The sequence below is a fragment of the Taeniopygia guttata genome, chromosome 10, assembly GCF_048771995.1.
Source record: "Taeniopygia guttata chromosome 10, bTaeGut7.mat, whole genome shotgun sequence".
NCBI classification, from domain to species: Eukaryota; Metazoa; Chordata; class Aves; order Passeriformes; family Estrildidae; genus Taeniopygia; species Taeniopygia guttata.
Window position 1 is genome coordinate 2716938 of NC_133035.1, and position 16971 is coordinate 2733908.

General features: G+C 56.8%; 1 protein-coding gene across 2 annotated transcripts; it reads right to left on the reverse strand.

The window, feature by feature from the left end:
- Positions 1–1517: 1517 nt before the first annotated feature.
- On the reverse strand, positions 1518–16713 carry CD276 (CD276 molecule). Of its 2 annotated transcripts, none has more exons than XM_041718418.2 (8): positions 16600–16713; positions 12748–12863; positions 10515–10865; positions 8732–9028; positions 6698–6838; positions 5489–5530; positions 3805–3840; positions 1518–2348 (listed from the first exon to the last, which is right to left on the reverse strand). In XM_041718418.2, exons 2-8 carry the CDS (start codon positions 12785–12787, stop codon positions 2326–2328), a joined length of 930 nt encoding a protein of 309 aa, XP_041574352.1. In that variant the 5' UTR covers positions 12788–12863; positions 16600–16713; the 3' UTR covers positions 1518–2325. The 2 variants fall into 2 exon arrangements, with proteins under 2 accessions (XP_041574352.1, XP_072790063.1); XM_072933962.1 differs by lacking the exon at positions 16600–16713 and adding an exon at positions 14848–14875.
- Positions 16714–16971: the final 258 nt, after the last annotated feature.

The window sequence follows — 16971 nt, forward strand, 5'->3', positions numbered from 1 at the left end:
GGGGGCATGGCTGGCCCCAATGGCCCTGCAGCTGGCCAAGATGGCCCCATGGTTGGCCAAGATGGCCTCACAGCTGGCCAAGATGGCCCTACAACTGGCCAAGATGGCCCCATGGTTGGCCAAGATAGACCCATGGCCGGCCAAGATGGCCCCGTGGCTGGCCAAGATGGCCCCATGGTTGGCCAAGATGGCCCCATGGCTGGCCAAGATGGCCCCATGGCCGGCCAAGATGGCCCCACAACTGGCCAAGATGGCACCACGGCTGGCCAAGATAGACCCACGGCTGGCCAAGATAGACCCATGGTTGGCCAAGATGGCCCCACGGCTGGCCCAACAGCCCCATGGTTGGCCAAGATGGCCCCATGGCTGGCCCAACGGCCCCACGGCTGGCCAAGATGGCCCCACGGCTGATCAACATGGCCCCATGCTTGGCCAAGATGGCCCCATGGCTGGCCCAACAGCCCCATGGCTGGCCCAACAGCCCCATGGCTGGCCCAACAGCCCCATGGCTGGCCCAACAGCCCCATGGTTGGCCAAGATGGCCCCACGGCTGGCCCAACGGCCCCATGCTTGGCCAAGATGGCCCCATGGCTGGCCAAGATAGACCCATGGCTGGCTAGGATGGCCCCACAGCTGATCAACATGGCCCCATGGTTGGCCAAGATGGCCCCATGGCTGGCCCAATGGCCCCATGGTTGGCCAAGATGGCCCCATGGCTGATCAACATGGCCCCATGGTTGGCCCAACGGCCCCATGGTTGGCCAAGATGGCCCCACGGGGGCTCCCCACAGCCCTTGAAAGAGGCCCCAGGGAGCAGCAGGAGCGGGCAGGGGGGATCCGAGGGCGTGGTCGTGTGGGTGTGGCCAGGTGGGTGTGGCTGTAAGGGGCGGAGCCTCTCTTCATTCGGGCTGGAGACCAAATCCCGGCATGGATCCACCGTCCGTCCCTCTCCATCCCAGCCCGAGGCCGGCGCGCTTCTCCCGGGCTGGATTTTGGGAATGTTCTCCCATCGGGATGCAGAGCTCAGGGCAGGACATCCAAAAAACATCCCCCACAGGGGAAGGATCCCCCAGGAATTCACACCCCATGGGGAAGGATTCCCAACAATTCCCACCCCATGGGGAAGGATCCCCCAGGAATTCCCACCCCATGGGGAAGGATCCCCCAGGAATTCCCACCCCATTGGGACGGATCCCCCAGGAATTCCCACCCCATCGGGACGGATCCCCCAGGAATTCCCACCCCATGGGGAAGGATTCCCAACAATTCCCACCCCACTGGGACGGATCCCCAGGAATTCCCACTCGGGATTTAATCTGGGAGCCAGCTCGGGTGTCCCTGGGGGATTTTCCCCCTCATGCCAGGGCTCCAACAGGCCCCGGGAATTTTTTCCTCTGGGAATCCCGACCCTTTCACCGTTCCCGGCCAAACCCCACAGAGCGCACGGAGCCGGGAAGGATCGACCGGAGCTGGGAAGGATCGACCGGAGCCGGGAAGGATCGACCGGAGCTGGGAAGGATCGACCAACACGATCCCGAATTTATTTGTCAAGGCACGAGGAACCGTCCCGATCCCGGATCCTGAAGAAGGACTCGACCCAAGGAGCCCGCGGGGCCTTCTGGGGACGCTCCGGCAGCGCCCAGAGCCCCCAATCCCACGGGAATGACGAGCTGGGGATGTCCCCAGAGTGTCCCCACAGCAGGACCTCACCCGGCCAGCGGGTGCCCCCTTCCCAAAATCGGCCCGGGATCGTTCGGACCCGCCGGGATCTGGCGTTTAAGGCCAGGAGGAGCCCGGAGGGACGTCCAGAGCGGGAGAAGGAGTGTGGGGAAAGGGCTCCCGGAGCCCCCCGGAGCGGCCTCGGAGCAGGGAACGGGGAATGTCCCCCCGGGATGGACACCGGGACACGCGGAGGGACAAGGGGACACCGGACAGATCCTCACCCCACCTTTCCTGGGAAGGATGGGAGGCGAGGAACGGGAATGGGATTGGGGACGGCAGAACTGGGTCCTCCCTCCGGGGCACTCCAGGGGTGTCACCGGACTGGGGGTGCCACCAGACTGGAGGTGTCACCACCCTGGAGGTGTCACCAGCCTGGAGCTGTCACTGTCCTGGAGGTGTCACCATCCTAGGGGTGCCATTGGACTGGAGGTGTCACCACCCTGGAGGTGTCACTGCCCTGGGGGTGTCACTGCCCCAGGAGGCGTCACTGTCCTGGAGGTGCCACCACCCCAGCAGTGTCACCACCCCGGGGGTGTCACTGTCCCGGGGGTGTCACCTCCTCGGGGACACGTGGGCGGGGCCGGGCTCCGGGCCCCGCTGCCGTCAATCGATCTCCTGCTCCCGACCTGGGTGGGGAAAAGGGAAAACGTCGGGATGGGATGGATAAAGCAATAGATTAATGGATTAATAAATTAATAAATTGGTACATTGATACATTGATTATGTATCAATGATACATATCAATGATTTATCAAATGGAGAAACTGATAAATTGATAAATTAATAAATTCATGGATTACTGGGGCCGCAGCTTGGAAAACTCTGGATCCTATTTCAGAAAAATCCTTGGATCTTTTTCCACACTTGGAAATCTCTGCATCCTTTTTCAGGCTGGGAAAACTCCGAATCCTTTTCCAACACCAGCAATTCCCGTCATCCCAAAAAACCCACAGAAACCCAAAAAACCCCCAAATTCCTTCCAGGGTTGGGTGTGGGGAGGCTTTTCTCCACCCCAGAGGGGCCGGGAAAAGGAGGGATGAGGGAGGCAGGAGCTGCTGGATGCTGGGAGAAACTGGGAAAAACCGGGGAAAACTGGGAAAAACTGGGGAAAATTGGGAAAACCGGGGAAAACTGGGAGAAACTGGGGAAAACTGGGGAAAAATCGGGAAAAACTGGGGAAAACTGGGAGAAACTGGGAAAAACCGGGGAAAACTGGGGAAAACTGGAAAAATTGGGAAAACTGGGGAAAAATTGGGAAAAACTGAGGAAAACTGGGAGAAACTGGGGAAAAATCGGGAAAAACTGGGGAAAACTGGGAAAAACTGGGGAAAATTGTGGAAAACTTGGAAAAACTGGGGAAAATTGGGGAAAACTGGGAGAAACTGGGGAAAACTGGGGAAAATGGGAAAAATTGGGGAAAACTGGGGAAAAATAGGGAAAAACTGGGAAAAACTGGGGAAAGTTGGGGAAAATGGGGGGAAACTGGGGAAAACTGGGAGAAACTGGGAAAAACCAGGAAAAAGTGGGGAAAACTGGGGAAAATTGGGGAAAACTGGGAAAAACTGTGGGAAGCTGGGGAAAACTGGGGAAAACTGGGGAAAACTGGGGAAAACTGGGAGAAACTGGGAAAAACTGGGAAAAACTGGGGAAAACTGGGGAAAACTTGGAAAAACGGGAAAATTGGGGAAAACTGAGAGAAACTGGGAGAAACTGGGGAAAAATGTGGAAAACTTGGAAAAACTGGGGAAAATTGGGGAAAACTGTGGGAAGCTGGAGAAAAGTGGGGAAAATTGGGGAAAACTGGGGAAAATTGGGAAAAATTGGGGAAAACTGGGAGAAACTGGGAAAAACCAGGAAAAAGTGGGGAAAGCTGGGGAAAATTGGGGAAAACTGAGGAAAACTGGGAAGATTGGGGAAAACAGCAAATGGAAAACCATAATCTGGGATAAACTGATGGAAAACCCATGAGGAAATGAAAATAGGAAATGGGAAAATCCCCCCCAAAACCCAAGGAATGTTTCCCAGGCGGAATTTTGGGAGAAAAAGGGAATTATCCCGGATTTTCCAGGAACATCCACTCACCCTCTCTGCTCTCCGTGTTTTCCAGTAGCTGCAGAGCTGGGAAAAGGAAAAATGAAAATATCCCATGGTCAATCCTATCCCATTCCCAAGGAAATGGCTCCAAAATCCCTTTTTTGGGGGGGATAAACCCCAAAAGCGACCCCCATTCCCAATTTCCCTGCAGAATTCCAAGGGTTTCGTCCCTAGGAACATTCTGGAGCTGCTGATGCTGGAAAATTATGGAATTTGGAGGTTTTATTATGGAATTCTGGCATTTCATGAAGGAATTCGGAGGTGTTATTTGGGAATTGGGAGATTTTATTTGGGAATTTGGAGGGTTTATTCAGGAATTTTGTCATTTTATTCAGAAATTGGGAGGTTTTCTTTGGGAATTTGGAGGTTTTATTAAAGAATAGGGAGGTTCATTAAGGAATTCTGTCATTTTATTGAGGAATTGGGAGGTTTTATTTGGAAATTGGGAGAGTTTATTAAGGAATTGGGAGATTTTATTCAGGAATTTGAGGTTTTATTATGGAATTCTGCCATTTTATTGAGGAATTGGGAGGTTTTATTTGGGAATTGGGAAGTTTTATTCAGGAATTTGGAGATTTTATAGAGGAATGGGGAGGTTTATTAAGGCACTGGGAGGTTTTATTCAGGAATTTTATCATTTTACTCAGGAATTGGGAGGTTTTATTCAGGAATTCTGTGATTTTATTAAGGAATTGGAAGGTTTATTATGGAATGGGGAGGTTTTATTTGGTAATTAGGAGGTTTCATTAAGGAATTCTGGCATTTTATTAAGGAATGGGGAGGTTTTCTTTGGGAATTGGGAAGTTTTATTCAGGAATTTGGAGATTTGATTTCAGAATTTGGAGATTTTATTAAGGAATGGGGAGGTTCATTAAGGAATTGGGAGGTTTTATTTGGAAATTTGGAGGTTTTATTTAGGAATTTGGAGATTTTATTGAGGAATGGGGAGGTTAATTGAGGATTGGGGAGGTTTATTAAGGAATTGGGAGGCTTTATTAAGGAATTTGAGGCTTTATTATGGAATTCTGTAATATAATTAAAGAATGGGGAGGTTTAATTCAGGAATGGGGAGGTTTATTAAGGAACTGGGAGATTTTATTTAGGAATTTGAGGCTTTATTATGGAATCCTGCCATTTTATGGAGGAATTGGGAGGTTTTATTTGGGAACTGGGAGGTTTTATTAAGGAATTGGGAGATTTTATTAAGGAAATTGAGGTTTTATCATGGAATTCTGACATTTTATTGAGGAATTGGGAGGTTTTATTTGGGAATTTGGAGATTTTATTGAAGAATGGGGAGGTTTATTATGGAATGAGGAGGTTTCTTAAGGAATTGGGAGGTTTTATTATGGAATTATGTCATTTAATTCAGGAATGGGGAGGTTTATTAAGGAATAGTGAGGTTTAATAAGGAATGAGGAGGTTTATTAAGAAATGGGGGGGTTTAATAAGGAATGAGGTTTATTAAGGATGAGGATGTTTATTAAGGAATTTGAGGTTTTATTATGGAATGGGGTGGCTTATTAAGGAATGAGGAGGTTTATTAAGGAATGTGGGAGTTTATTAAGGAATGTGGGGGTTTAATAAGGAATGAGGAGGTTTATTAGGGAATGGGGGGGTTTATCCAGGATCAGGGATCTCAGAAAATCGGGAATACGGATGGGGCACCCACCTGTCTTGGGCTCCTCCCCCTCCTCATCCCGCTCCTCTGGCCCTGGAAAAGAAGGATCCCCAGGTGGGAACCCCATTCCCGGGATTCTGGGGGTGCCCCTCGTCCTTTCCAGGGTGGCACATTCCCGAAAATCCCAGCAGGAAAAGCCCCAGCTCCGAGGGACAGCCGTGGGGGATCCCTGGATCCCCCAAAATTTGGGATGCCCCAAAGTGAGAGGCCCCTTCCCACCCCCTGCTGCTGTTGCTGGGAGCAAAATCCGTGGAAATAACCCATGGAAAAAAGGTAATTCCCAATAAAAACTGGGAGCAAATCCATGGGAAAAATCCATGGGAAAAGGGCAATTCCAGAGGGCAACTGGGAGCAAAATCCATGGAAAAAGGGACGTTCCCAATAGAAACTGGGAGTAAAATCCATGGAAAAAGGGACGGTCCCAATAGAAACTGGGAGCAAAATCCATGGAAAAAGGGACAGTCCCAATAGAAACTGGGAGCAAAATCCATGGAAAAAATGGAAAAAAAAAGTCATTCCTGAGGGAAACTGAGAGCAAATCCATGGAAAAAAACATGGGAAAAAGGCAATTCCCAAGGGAAACTGGGAGCCATATTCATGGGAAAAAAACATGGAAAAAAGGCAATTCCCAAGGAAACTAGGAGCAAAATCCATTGCAAAAAGGCAAGTCCTGAGGGAAACTGGGAGCAAAATCCATTGTAAAAAATACATGGAAAAACGGTAATTCCAGAGAGAAACTGGGAGCAAAATCCATGGAAAAAAGGTCATTCCTGAGGGAAACTGGGAGCCAAATTCATGGGAAAAAAAATCCATGGAAGAAAAGTCATTTCCAATAGAAACTGGGAGCAAAACCCATGGAGAAAAAATAGAAAAAAGGCAATTCCTGAGAAACTAAGAGCAAAATCCATGGGAAAAAACTATGGCAAAAAATGTCATTTCCAAGAGAAACTGGGAACAAAATCCATGGAAAAAAGTTCATTCCTGAGGGTGGCGGAGGCGTTCTGGGAGCTTTTTGGGGAACAAATCCCACTCTGGTCAAACACCAGCCCATAAAAATGTGGAATGTGGCCCCAAAAAAGGGGAGAGGGAGGAGGGAAAGGATCCCGGAGATGAAGGGGACAGGCGTGGCAGTGCCACCCCCGGTGCCAGCGGTGCCACCCCCGGTGCCAGCGGTGCCACCCAGCCCCTCCCGGGACTCACCTGCCACCGCCGCGTCCTCCCGGCAGCTCTCGCGGACCTTCTGGTGGCACACGAAGGCCAGCACGGCCAGCAGGGCCACCACGCACACGGCCAGGGCCACTGTCACCCACAGCGCCACCGCCGGGAACGCCTGGGGCTGGCCTTGCGGGAGGGACGGAAAGCGCCGGGGTCAGCAGCCGGGAATGCCGCGGAGCCCGCGGCGGGGGAGCCCACATCTGGGGGAGCCCACATCTGGGGGAGCCCACATCTGGGGGAGCCCACATCTGGGGGAGCCCACATCTGGGGGAGCCCACATCGGGGGGAGCCCACATCTGGGGGAGCCCACATCTGGGGGGAGCCCACATCTGGGGGGAGGCCACATCTGGGGGAGCCCACATCTGGGGGAGCCCACATCTGGGGGAGCCCACATCTGGGGCAGCCCACATCTGGGGGAGCCCATATCCGGGGTGAGTCCACATCTGGGGGAGCCCACATCTGGGGGGAGCCCATATCCGGGGTGATCCCATATCCAGGGTGAGTCCACATCTGGGGTGATCCCATATCCAGGGGGATCCCATATCCGGGGTGATCCCACATCTGGGGCAATCCCATATCCAGGGTGATCCCACATCTGGGTTGATCCCGTATCTGGGGTGATCCCACATCTGGGGTGATCCCATATCCAGGGGGATCCCGTATCTGGGGTGATCCCACATCTAGGGTGATCCCACATCTGGGGTGATCCCATATCCAGGGGGATCCTGTATCTGGGGTGATCCCAACATCCAGGGTGATCCCACATCTGGGGTGATCTAACATTGAGGACGACCCCACACCCAGGGTGATTCAAGGTGACCCCACATCCAAGGGGATCCCACACCCAGGGTGATCCAACATTGAAGGTGACCCCCACACCCAGGATGATCCCATATCCAGGGTGATCCCATATCCGGGGTGGTCCCATATCTGGGGTGAGCCCATATCTGGGGTGATCCCAACATTCAGGGTGATCCCACATCTGGAGAGATCCCATATCTGGGGTGAGCCCATATCCGGGGTGCCACCACGGTCACCTCCTCCAACCCTCCTCGCTGCCACCACGGCCACCTCCCCCAGCCCTCTGTGGTGCCACCACGATCACCTCCCCTCATGCCTCCTGGCTGACTTTGAGTGGCAGTGCCACCACAGTCACCTCCCCAGCCCCATCTGAGTGGCTTTGGGTGTCAGTGCCACCATGGTCATCTCCCCCAATGCCTCCTTGGCTGGCTTTGGGTGCCAGTGTCACCTCCCCAGCCCTCCTGGCTGGCTCTGGGTGCCAGTGCCACCTCCCCTGCTGCCTCCTGGCTGGCTCTGGGTGCCAGTGTCACCTCCCCAGCCCTCCTGGCTGGCTCTGGGTGCCAGTGCCACCTCCCCTGCTGCCTCCTGGCTGGCTCTGGGTGCCAATGCCACCTCCCCAGCCCACCTGCTGTGTGTGGCAGTGCCACCTCCCCAACCCTCCTGGGTGGCTCTGGGTGCCAATGCCACCTCCCCAGCCCTCCTGGCTGGCTTTGCGTGGCAGTGTCACCTCCCCAGCCCTCCCATGTGGCTTTGGGTGCCAGTGTCACCTCCCCCAGCCCTCCTGGCTGGCTTTGGGTGCCAGTGTCACCTCCCCAGCCCTCCTGGCTGGCTCTGGGTGTCAGTGTCACCTCCAGAGCCCTCCTGGCTGGCTTTGGGTGCCAGTGCCACCTCCCCCAACCCTCCTGGCTGGCTCTGGGTGTCAGTGCCACCTCCCCTGCCCTCCTGGCTGGCTCTGAGTGACAATGCCACCTCCCCAACCCTCCTGGCTGGCTCTGGGTGCCAGTGCCACCTCCCCAGCCCTCCTGGCTGGCTCTGGGTGTCAGTGCCACCTCCCCCATCCCTCCTGGCTGGCTCTGGGTGCCAGTGCCACCTCCCCAGCCCTCCTGGCTGGCTCTGGGTGTCAGTGCCACCTCCCCAGCCCTCCTGTCCGGCTCTGGGTGGCAGTGCCACCTCCCCAGCCCCCCTGTGTGTGTGGCAGTGCCAGGTGCCCGTGCTCACCCGTGATGGTGACGGAGGCGTGGCCGTGCTGGCGCAGCGCGGTGTTGAGCACCAGGCAGGAGTAGGTGACGCCGGGCTCCAGCAGCACCCGCAGGACGCTGCGCACCTCGAACAGCCCCTCCTCGTTGGCCACCTGCCACGTGGTGACGTTGGCGGTCAGGTTGGCACCGTGGCCGTCCTGCCACAGCACGCTGGCCTCGGGGTAGCCACCGGACGTGTGGCACGTCACCACGGCCACGTCGCCCGGCTTCAGGTCCTTGCTGGGCTCCAGGTGCACGCTGGGCTTGGAGTAGGGAGCTGGGGGAACAGGGGGACAGGAGTGAGGGTGGGATGGGGAGTGGGGACTGGCATGGGGCTAAAGCCATCCTCAGCTGAGGGTCACTGCTGGCTGAGGTGGCCCTGCAGCCAGGAGCCTCAGCAGGGCACGGATCGCACTGCCCAGGGAATATTTTGGGGACAAGAGGGGACCAGAGTGAGGATTGGGATGGGGAGTTGGCCAGCCAGGATTGGGATGTGACTAAAGCCATCCTCAGCTGAGGGTCCCCACTGGCTGAGGTGGCCCCGCAGCCAGGAGCCTCAGCAGGGCACGGATCGCACTGCCCAGGGAATATTTTGGGGACAAGAGGGGACCAGAGTGGGGATTGGGATGGGGAGTGGGGCCAGCCAGGATTGGGATGGGGCTAAACCCATCCTCAGCTGAGGTCCCCTCTGGCTGAGGTGGCCCCGCAGCCAGGAGCCTCAGCAGGGCACGGATTGCACTGCCCAGGGAATATCTTGGGGACGTGCAGCAGGGGACAAGGGGGGACTGGAGTGAGGATTGGGATCAGGAGTGGGACCAGCCACGACTGGGATGGGGCTAAAGCCATCCTCAGCTGAGGGTCACTGCTGGCTGAGGTGGCCCCTCTCTGCCACTCCCCAGAGATTTTTTTGGGGATGTGCAGCAGGAGACAAGAGGGGACCAGAGTGAGGATTGGGATGGGGAGCAGGGCCAGCCAGGATTGGGATGTGACTAAACCCATCCTCAGCTGAGGGTCCCCACTGGCCAAGGTGGCCCTGCAGACAGGAGCCTCAGAGGATGGCGCTGCCCAGGGAATATTTTGGGGAGGTGCTGCAGGGGACAGGAGCAAGGATTGGGATCGGGAGCTGGGCCAGCCCCAATTGGGACGGGGCTAAACCCATCCTCAGCTGAGGTTCCCCGCTGGCCCAGGGTGGCCCTACAACCAGGAGCCTCAGCGGGGCACAGATTGCAGTGCCCAGGGAATATTTTGGGGACAGGAGAGAGGACTGGGATTGGGAGCAGGCCCAGCCAGGACTGGGATGGGGCTAAACCCATCCTCAGCTGAGGCTCCCCGCCGGCCCAGGCGTCCCCGCAGTGGGACCCTCAGAGGATGGCGCTGCCCAGGGAATATTTTGGGGAGGTGCTGCAGGGGACAGGAGCAAGGATTGGGATGGGGAGCGGGGCCAGCCCCAATTGGGACGGGGCTAAACCCATCCTCAGCTGAGGCTCCCTCTGGCTGAGGTGGCCCCGCAGCCAGGAGCCTCAGCAGGGCACTGCCCAGGGAATATTTTGGGGACAAGAGGGGACCAGAGTGAGGACTGGGATTGGGAGCAGGCCCAGCCAGGACGGGGATGTGACTAAACCCACCCTCAGCTGAGGCTCCCTGCCATCCCAGACATCCCCACGACAACACCCTCAGCAGATAGCGCTACCGGGGGAACATTTCACATTTCGGGGAGGCTCCCCAACATCCCAGAGCTCCCCGGTGCCCCTCGGGGCGCTCACCCGCCACCTGCAGCGTGAGGGCGGCGCTGTCGTAGTCGCGCACGCGCACGAAGCAGGTGAAGCTGCCCTCGTCGGCGATGCGCACGCGGCGCAGCAGCAGGGACACGTTGCCCAGGGCCAGCTGGTCGTAGAAGAGCGCCGTGCGGTTGGCGTAGCCCCGGCCCTGGTCCTGCAGGAGGTCGCGGCCCCCGGAGAAGCCGTGCACCAGGCGCTTGGTGTCCGTCAGCTGCCAGATCAGGCTCAGCTCCGCCACGCTGAAGTTGGCCTCGGGGGAGAAGGAGCAGAGCAAGGTGGCGTCCTGGCCAAACAGGGCCACCACGGGTTCCTCTGGTACCTGGATCTCCATGGCACCTGCGGGAGGGCACGGGGACACGTTGGGATGAGGAGAACCTCAGCTGGATCCCCCACCTGAGAAAAGCTAGAAAAAGCCAGGGAATCTCAGAAAAACGGGAAGCTGGACAGGACAAACGCAGGTCTGAACCAATGTGGTTAATCAAACGTTCTCCCTTGGTTAATCAAACGTTCTCTCTTTATTCAAGATAAGGTGGTAGTTTATATAAGCTTCCACATAGTTTACAAAAACAAAGACACTCTGATTGGCAAACTAATATTGTTTACCTTTTCCTTAAAACAGCCTACACCTTACACTATAAACCCTATACTAATTCACACCCAGACAGCCCAGTGGTCCCCACCACACCTTAACACTATTTCTATCTGCGCCACAAGCTCTGAATTTCTAACTGCATCAGAGGCTTGAAGGCCTCACAAGGCCCAAATCTGAGGCCTAGACTGGAGCAGCTCAAATCTCATAACTCATGTCCTCTTTCTCTGAAAAATGCTGCAACATCTAGAGAATCCCTCCCTCCTGCCTGTGGCAGGGACACGTGGGCAGGTGGCATCTCAGGATTGTCCCCAGCCGTGCCACCCTGCTGGAAGGGGGACAGTCCCACATCTGGAACCAAACTGGGGTACCTGCAGCTGCCAGGAGCTGCCATGGGTACCCAAACGTGGATAACACCCAAGCAATGCCCACGGGAGGGACATGTGGGCAGGTGGCATCTCAGGACTGTCCCCAGCCATGCCACCCTGATGGAGGTGGGACAATCCCAGACAAACCAGGGGCACCTTCAGCTGCCAGGAACATCCAAACCTGGATAACATCCAAGAAAACCAGGGGATGCCCATGGAAGGGACACGTGGGCAGGTGGCACCTCAGGATTGTCCCCGGCCATGCCACCCTGCTGGAAGGGGGACAGTCCCACATCTGGAACCAAACTGGGGCACCTGCAGCTGCCAGGAGCTGCCAGGGGCACCCAAACCTGCTCAGGGACACGGAGCCCAATTGTCCCCAGGGGGACAGGCCGGCGGGTGGCGGCGGTGGGGACACGGTCCCCAGGAGGAGCCAGCCCTGGCCAGGCTGGCAGCGCTAGGTGGCACCAGTGCTGCAGCACGGTGACAGCCGGGGTGGCACAGCAAATTCCAGCTCATCCCAGTGCCCTGGGAATGATTCCAGTACATCCCAGTGCCATGGGATGATTCCAGCACATCCCAGTGCCATGGGAATCATTCCAGCACATCCCAGTGCCATGGGATGATTCCAGCACATCCCAGTGCCCTGGGAATGATTCCAGCACATCCCATTGCCATGGGAATGATTCCAGCACATCCCAGTGCCATGGGATGATTCCAGCTCCATCCCAGTGCCATGGGAATGATTCCAGCACATCCCAGTGCCATGGGATGATTCCAGCACATCCCAGTGCCATGACACGATTCCAGTACATCCCAGTGCCATGGGATGATTCCAGCACATCCCAGTGCCATGACACGATTCCAGTACATCCCAGTGCCATGGGATGATTCCAGCACATCCCAGTGCCATGACACGATTCCAGTACATCCCAGTGCCATGGGATGATTCCAGCACATCCCAGTGCCATGGGAATGATTCCAGCTTATCCCAGTGCCATGGGAATGATTCCAGCACATCCCAGTGCCATGGGATGATCCCAGCACATCCCAGTGCCATGGGATGATTCCAGCCCCATCCCAGTGCCATGGGATGATTCCAGCTCATCCCAGTGCCCTGGGAATGATTCCAGCTCCATCCCAGTGCCATGGCACGATTCCAGCACATCCCAGTGCCATGGGAATGATCCCAGCACATCCCAGTGCCCTGGGAATGATTCCAGTCCCATCCCAGTGCCAGTGGGACACCAGCCCCACTCACCTGCCAGGCCCAGCGCCAGGATGAGCAGCGGGAAGGGCATCCTTGGCACGAGAGAAGCCGGATGAGGGAGCAGGAGCGGGAATCCTGGCGGGAGGATTCTCTCTGCAGAGCCGGAGCTGCGGGAAAACACGAGGAAACGCTGGGAAGGAGGGACACGGAGTGAGGGCAGGGAACCAGGCCGGGGATCCCACAGCATTCCTGGGGATCCCACAGCATTCCTGGGGATCCCACAGCATTCCCAGGGATCCCACAGTATTCCCAGGGATCTCACAGCATTCCCGGGGATCTCACAGTATTCCCAGGGATCCCATGGCATTCCCGGGGATCTCAGGGCAGCCATTCCCAGGGATCCCACAGCAGCCATTCCCAGGGATCCTACACCATCAATTCCCAGGGATCCCGGGGATTGGCAGCTCCGGAGGTGGTGGCCCTGCCTCAGGGAATCCACGTGAGCCCCTTCCCCCTTCCCTTCCCTTCCCTTCCCTTCCCTTCCCTTCCCTTCCCTTCCCTTCCCTTCCCTTCCCTTCCCTTCCCTTCCCTTCCCTTCCCTTCCCTTCCCTTCCCTTCCCTTCCCTTCCCTTCCCTTCCCTTCCCTTCCCTTCCCTTCCCTTCCCTTCCCTTCCCTTCCCTTCCCTTCCCTTCCCTTCCCTTCCCCATCTGTGGGGTCAGCACTGCCACATCTGTGGGGTCACAGCGCTGCCACATCTGTGGGGTCACAGCCCGGCTTTCCTGGGGTGCAGTTCCAGCCCCGTTCCCTAAATCCCCTTTAACTGGGAAACGGCAGCGCTGGAGGGCGGCTCAGCCCAGATCCCGGGGGGAAACTGAGGCACAAAGGGGAAACTGAGGCACAGTGAATGGGGGAAACTGAGGCACAAGGGGAAACTGAGGCACAAGATGAAACTGAGGCAAAAGGTGGAAATGGGTACAGGGAATGGGGAAACTGAGGCACAAGTTGGAAATGGGTACAGGGAATGGGGAAAACTGAGGCACAAGGGGAATGGGGGAAACCGAGGCACAAGGGGAAACTGAGGCATGGGGAATGGGGAAACTTTCCCCGTTGTGCCTCAGTTTCCCCATTCCCCATGCATCAGTTTCCCCTTTGTGCCTCTATTTCCCCATTCCCCATGCATCAGTTTCCCCGTTGTGCCTCAGTTTCCCCATTCCCCGTGCCTCAGTTTCCCCATTCTCTGTGCCTCAGTTTCCCCTTTGTGCCTCAGTTTCCCCATTCCCCGTGCCTCAGTTTCCCCGTTGTGCCTCAGTTTCCCCATTCCCCGTGCCTCAGTTTCCCCGTTGTGCCTCAGTTTCCCCATTCCCTGTGCCTCAGTTTCCCCATTCCCCGTGCCTCAGTTTCCCCTTTGTACCTCAGTTTCCCCGTTGTGCCTCAGTTTCCCCATTCCCCGTGCCTCAGTTTCCCCGTTGTGCCTCAGTTTCCCCATTCCCTGTGCCTCAGTTTCCCCTTTGTGCCTCAGTTTCCCTTTCTGCCTCAGTTTCCCCTTTGTGCCTCAGTTTCCCCCATTCCCCGTGCCTCAGTTTCCCCGTTGTGCCTCAGTTTCCCCACTCCCTGTGCCTCAGTTTCCCCGTTGTGCCTCAGTTTCCCCCATTCCCCGTGCCTCAGTTTCCCCGTTGTGCCTCAGTTTCCCCACTCCCTGTGCCTCAGTTTCCCCGTTGTGCCTCAGTTTCCCCACTCCCTGTGCCTCAGTTTCCCCGCTGTGCCTCAGTTTCCCCTAGTCCCTGACCCCATTTCCTCCTCGTGCCTCAATCCTCCCCCGGCTGAGAGGAAGGAACGAGGAGACATCGAGATCGATGGAAAAGAAGTCCCAGGTGGGAGGGGGGGAGGAGGTGCCTTGATTTTAGGGCTGAAATCCTCTTGTAAGGCACAGAGAAAAGGATTATTTTTCCCTTAACACGTGAAACTATGTGGAGATGAAGGGTTCGAATGAATATTGAGCAAAGATGTTAAAGCAGCTGTGATCCCATGAGAAGTTTAAACAGAGAAAAAGAAAAATGGGATGAGACCCTGCACCCTCAGGAAGAAAAACATAAAGATCTCTGTTCCTAGAGATGAAGATAATTTTAGAGATAGGTAATGAGAACTTTTACCTTTTTAAAACAACGCCCCAGAAGTGAACACAGCCCCCAAACAAACTGTGGGAAACCAGAGAAATGTTTTCCTTCCTGCCAAAAAAGTCTCCACATCAACAAGACTTCTCTCCCTAAGTGAGCTAAAGAAAGATTATTTTACAAGCAGGAAACTAGGTAAAATATTTAAAGTTTATGGGGGTGTCCGGGTCAGCCCCCGCTGTGCCCCTCGAGCCAAGAGCCAGGCTGAGCTCAGGATTATTTTTAGGCCTGGCTCAAGCTGTGGGTGTGCAGCAGCAACGCCTGACCTGGGGCTCTGCGGGGCTGGGGTGGGCAAAGGTGGGGCACGGCCCCAAATCCTACTGGGGGTTCAGGGTGTGGGGTTTGGGGTTAGGAAGGGGAGAGGATTCAGGGTGATGACACCTGGCAGGAAAAAGGGATGAGGATTTGGGGTGATACTGGGAAGAAGAAGGGATTTGGGGTGACACTGGGAGAAAAGGATGAGGATTTGGGGTGATAGTGGGAAGAAGAAGGGATTTGGGGTGACACTGGGAGAAAAGGATGAGGATTTGGGGTGATAGTGGGAAGAAGAAGGGATTTGGGGTGACACTGGGAGAAAAGGATGAGGATTTGGGGTGATACTGGAAAGATGAAGGGATTTGGGGTGATGTTAGGAAGGAGGAAGGGATGAGGATTTGGGGTGATACTGAGAGGAGAAAAGGATGAGGATTTGGGGTGATACTGGGAAGAAGAAGGGATTTGGGGAGCTACTGGGAGGAGGAAGGGATTTGGGGTGATTGTAGGAAGGAGGAAGGGATGAGGATTTAGGGTACAATACCGGTAAAGAGGAAGGGATGAGGAATTGAGGTGCAATCCTTTGCAGAGGGAAGGGATGAGGATCTGGGGTGACACTGGGAGGAAAAAGGGATGAGGATTTGGGGTGCAATACATGACAGAAGGAAGGGACGAGGACTTGGGGTGATAATGGGAGGAGGATTTGGAGTACAATACCGGAAAGGAAGAAGGGATGAGGATTTGGGGTATAACACCGGAAAAGAGGAAGGGATGAGGAATTGGGGTGCAATCCTTTGCAGAGGGAAGGGATGAGGATTTGGGGTGACACTGGGAGGAAAAAGGGATGAGGATTTGGGGTGCAATACTTGACAGAAGGAAGGGACGAGGACTTGGGGTGATAATGGGAGGAGGATTTGGGGTACAATACCGGAAAGGAGGAAGGGATGAGGATTTGGGGTGCAGTACCGGAAAGGAGGAAGGGATGAGGATTTGGGGCACAACACTTGACAGAAGGAAGGGACGAGGACTGGCTCGGGCCGATCCTGGCCGGGAGGAAGGCGCTGGGACCGGGGGTGCCCCCGCGGCCCGCAGGAAGGCCGGGCGGGCTCCCCGTGTCTCGGCGGGGAAAAGGGGAACCAGCCCTTCCTCCCGGCACCGCGGGGCGCGTCCAGCCCCGGGTACCCCAGAGGGCGCTGCCAGCGGCACTTCCAAGCATCCCGGGGTGCCACCCACCCCCGCACCGGCCCGGGGGGACCCCCGAACCCCCCGGCCCGGCCCGGGGCAGCCCCATTCATTCCTCGCTGCTTCCCTCGCTCCGTTTCTCCCCCGGAACCCCGCCCGGCACCGAGCCGCGGCCCCCGGGCGGGCAGGCAGCGGAGCGGGGCGGCTGCAGCCCGGGGGAGCACCGGGGCCGCCCCGCTGCGGCCGGACCGGCCGGACCCGCGCCCCCCGAGTCCCCCCGGGCCCCCCGGCACTCACCGGGCCCGCGGCGCAGGCAGCGCGGGCGGCGGGCGGCGGCCCCGGCACGGCTGGATCCGGCCGCTTCCTGCCGGGAGCGGCGCGGGAGGAGCCTGGAGGCACCGGGAGCGAGGGGATTGGGGAGCCGGGATTGGGAGAGAGGGGATTGGGGAGCCTGGAGGCACCGGGAGCGAGGGGACTGGGAGCCGGGAATGGGAGCGAGGGGATTGGGGAGCCGGGAATGGGATTGGGGAGCCGGGAATGGGAGAGAGGGGATTGGGGAGCCGGGAATGGGATTGGGGAGCCGGGAATGGGAGAGAGGGGATTGGGGAGCCGGGAATGGGAGAGAGGGGACTGGGGAGCCGGGAATGGGAGAGAGGGGATTGGGGAGCC